Source organism: Borostomias antarcticus, assembly GCF_949987555.1.
Source record: "Borostomias antarcticus genome assembly, chromosome: 10".
In the NCBI taxonomy this organism is placed as follows: domain Eukaryota; kingdom Metazoa; phylum Chordata; class Actinopteri; order Stomiiformes; family Stomiidae; genus Borostomias; species Borostomias antarcticus.
The window spans coordinates 28,406,068-28,409,909 of NC_140243.1; the positions used below are offsets into that span (position 1 = coordinate 28,406,068).

Genomic DNA, 3,842 nt, shown 5'->3' on the forward strand with positions numbered 1-3,842 from the left:
TAAGCGTCAGACATCAAAACGTTCAAAGGCAACGTGGAAGTCCAAGCTACGGACTGTGTTTATGGATGACAATACATTCCATGTGATTATACGTTCCATACAAAAGCACACAAATGTGTGTGTGTAAACTCCATGAGTGTGTGTGTAGACCTTCCACGGGAGTCCGTGCGCGCTCATGTGCACGCGCGCCGCTCGTGGTCAGTGGAAGCCGAGCCGAAGGGCCTTGTTCTTCACCATGGTGAACTTGCTGACGAAGACTCTGGCGGAGGCGGGGTCCACCAGGTAGCGGTAGCTCTTAGAGACGGCGGGCGGCGGCGCCGCCACGGTGACCGGGGGCTGGGTCTGGAGGGACGCACTGGAGGGGGACAGGTACTGGGATGCTCTGCTCACGTAGTCCACCAGGCGGCGGTACTGCTGCTCCGACAGGCGCTCGCGACCGCCCTCACCCTGAGAAGAAGAGACGGTGAACTGTTAAGCCTTCCACAGCCAATCACCTCTCTCTGTTATCCTTCCACAACCAATCACCTCTCTGCTAGCCTTCCACAGCCAATCACCTCTCTCTGCTAGCCTTCCACAGCCAATCACCTCTCTCTGCTAGCCTTCCACAGCCAATCACCTCTCTCTGCTAGCCTTCCACAGCCAATCACCTCTCTCTGCTAGCCTTCCACAGCCAATCACCTCTCTCTGCTAGCCTTCCACAGCCAATCACCTCTCTCTGTTAGCCTTCCACAACCAATCACCTCTCTGCTAGCCCTCCACAGCCAATCACCTCTCTCTGCTAGCCTTCCACAGCCAATCACCTCTCTCTGCTAGCCTTCCACAGCCAATCACCTCTCTCTGCTAGCCTTCCACAGCCAATCACCTCTCTCTGCTAGTCTTCCACAGCCAATCACCTCTCTGCTAGCCTTCCACAGCCAATCACCTCTCTCTGCTAGCCTTCCACAGCCAATCACCTCCCTCTCTCTATTTTGTGATGACTTGAACTAAGCGGCGCTAGATCAGAGTGATCCCCCCCCCCCCCCCCCGTCCTGCTGCAAGGTGAGTGGTCATCAATCAGGGGCTAGAGCCGGCCCTGTCACATGACACGCCCCGCCGGTGACCCCGCCTCACCTCGGCCTCGCCAGCCACCCGGGTCTGCTGCAGGGTGAGGGTGAGCTGGGCCTCGCCGCCGGCCCCCTGCTGACACGCCACCTCGGTGATGGGGAAGGCCTGCTGCTGGGCGTCCTCGCTCAGGCTGACCACGAACAGGACCTCGCTGGTCAGCAGCAGGCAGCCGGCGTGCTCCTGACCCGAGCCGCTCACGATGGTCACCGACAGGGCCATGTGCACCTCCGGGCGGCCCAGGGACTGGAGCATCTTCCTGTGGTGGACGCACACACACACACGCACACACACACGCACACACACACGCACATACACACACACACAGGGCAAGGTCAGCTCACGCACACCAAAACTCTCAACAGCCGTGGGACCACACATGGTTACCCACATACACCAGAGTGGCCATATATGTCAATACCAATGTATACATGGGATTTAAGTGACTACATATGTTGCAGCATTCCCACACACACACACACACACACACACACACGTTCCATAAAGGCCCATGCGTGTGTGTAGCCCAGTACGGACATGTGTGTGTGTGTGTGGCGGTGGGCGGGCGGAGCAGCAGATGGTGGAGGTGTGAGCGGAGCGGTTCTGACGGAGCTCTGCTCAGTGTCCCCGGGTCTGACCCTGTCCTGGGTCGGGTCAGGTTGGGTGCCACCTGTGCACAGTAACCACTCTGCCCCCCTTCCCCATCCTCCTCCCTCCTCACCCTCTCTCTAACCCCCCCCCCCACTCCTCCCTCCTCACCCTCTCTCTAACCCCCCCCCATCCTCCTCCTCCTCACACTCTCTCTAACCCCCCCCCCCATCCTCCTCCCTCCTCACCCTCTCTCTAACCCCCCCCTCCTCACCCTCTCTCTAACCCCCCCCCCACTCCTCCCTCCTCACCCTCTCTCTAACCCCCCCCCATCCTCCTCCCTCCTCCTCCCTCCTCACCCTCTCTCTAACCCCCCCCCATCCTCCTCCCTCCTCACCCTCTCTCTAACCCCCCCCCCCCACTCCTCCCTCCTCACCCTCTCTCTAACCCCCCCCCATCCTCCTCCCTCCTCCTCCCTCCTCACCCTCTCTCTAACCCCCCCCATCCTCCTCCCTCCTCACCCTCTCTCTAACCCCCCCCCCATCCTCCTCCCTCCTCACCCTCTCTCTAACCCCCCCCCATCCTCCCTCCTCCTCACCCTCTCTCTAACCCCCCCCCATCCTCCTCCCTCCTCACCCTCTCTCTAACCCCCCCCCCATCCTCCTCCCTCCTCACCCTCTCTCTAACCCCCCCCCATCCTCCTCCCTCCTCACCCTCTCTCTAACCCCCCCCCATCCTCCTCCCTCCTCCTCCCTCCTCACCCTCTCTCTAACCCCCCCCATCCTCCTCCCTCCTCACCCTCTCTCTAACCCCCCCCCATCCTCCTCCCTCCTCCTCCCTCCTCACCCTCTCTCTAACCCCCCCCCATCCTCCTCCCTCCTCACCCTCTCTCTAACCCCCCCCCCCATCCTCCTCCCTCCTCCTCCCTCCTCACCCTCTCTCTAACCCCCCCCCATCCTCCTCCCTCCTCACCCTCTCTCTAACCCCCCCCCATCCTCCTCCCTCCTCACCCTCTCTCTAACCCCCCCCCATCCTCCCTCCTCCTCACCCTCTCTCTAACCCCCCCCATCCTCCTCCCTCCTCACCCTCTCTCTAACCCCCCCATCCTCCTCCCTCCTCACCCTCTCTCTAACCCCCCCATCCTCCTCCCTCCTCACCCTCTCTCTAACCCCCCCCCCCATCCTCCTCCCTCCTCCTCCCTCCTCACCCTCTCTCTAACCCCCCCCCATCCTCCTCCCTCCTCACCCTCTCTCTAACCCCCCCCCATCCTCCTCCCTCCTCACCCTCTCTCTAACCCCCCCCCATCCTCCCTCCTCCTCACCCTCTCTCTAACCCCCCCCCATCCTCCCTCCTCCTCACCCTCTCTCTAACCCCCCCCATCCTCCTCCCTCCTCACCCTCTCTCTAACCCCCCCCATCCTCCTCCCTCCTCACCCTCTCTCTAACCCCCCCCCATCCTCCTCCCTCCTCACCCTCTCTCTAACCCCCCCCCCATCCTCCTCCCTCCTCACCCTCTCTCTAACCCCCCCCCATCCTCCTCCCTCCTCACCCTCTCTCTAACCCCCCCCCATCCTCCTCCCTCCTCACCCTCTCTCTAACCCCCCCCCATCCTCCTCCCTCCTCACCCTCTCTCTAACCCCCCCCATCCTCCTCCCTCCTCACCCTCTATCTAACCCCCCCCCATCCTCCTCCCTCCTCCTCCCTCCTCACCCTCTCTCTAACCCCCCCCATCCTCCTCCCTCCTCACCCTCTCTCTAACCCCCCCCATCCTCCTCCCTCCTCACCCTCTCTCTAACCCCCCCCATCCTCCTCCCTCCTCACCCTCTCTCTAACCCCCCCCCTCCTCCCCTCCTCACCCTCTCTCTAACCCCCCCATCCTCCTCCCTCCTCACCCTCTCTCTAACCCCCCCCCCCATCCTCCTCCCTCCTCCTCCCTCCTCACCCTCTCTCTAACCCCCCCCCCATCCTCCTCCCTCCTCACCCTCTCTCTAACCCCCCCCCATCCTCCTCCCTCCTCACCCTCTCTCTAACCCCCCCCATCCTCCTCCCTCCTCACCCTCTCTCTAACCCCCCCCATCCTCCTCCCTCCTCACCCTCTCTCTAACCCCCCCCCCCATCCTCCTCCCTCCTCACCCTCTCTCTAACCCCCCCCCA

General features: G+C 62.6%; 1 protein-coding gene across 1 annotated transcript in view; it reads right to left on the reverse strand.

Moving 5' to 3' along the window:
* Nucleotides 1-1,356, reverse strand: part of vps13b (vacuolar protein sorting 13 homolog B) — a gene marked incomplete at its 5' end in the record, with an annotated part of 1,960 nt that extends 604 nt beyond the window's left edge. The window contains 2 exons of the mRNA XM_084444160.1: nucleotides 1-447; nucleotides 1,111-1,356. The exon at nucleotides 1-447 is cut by the window's left edge and continues 604 nt beyond it. Coding sequence (XP_084300286.1) covers nucleotides 199-447; nucleotides 1,111-1,356 — 495 coding nt within the window. The 3' untranslated portion in view covers nucleotides 1-198. The remainder of the gene's footprint in view (nucleotides 448-1,110) is intronic.
* Nucleotides 1,357-3,842: the final 2,486 nt, after the last annotated feature.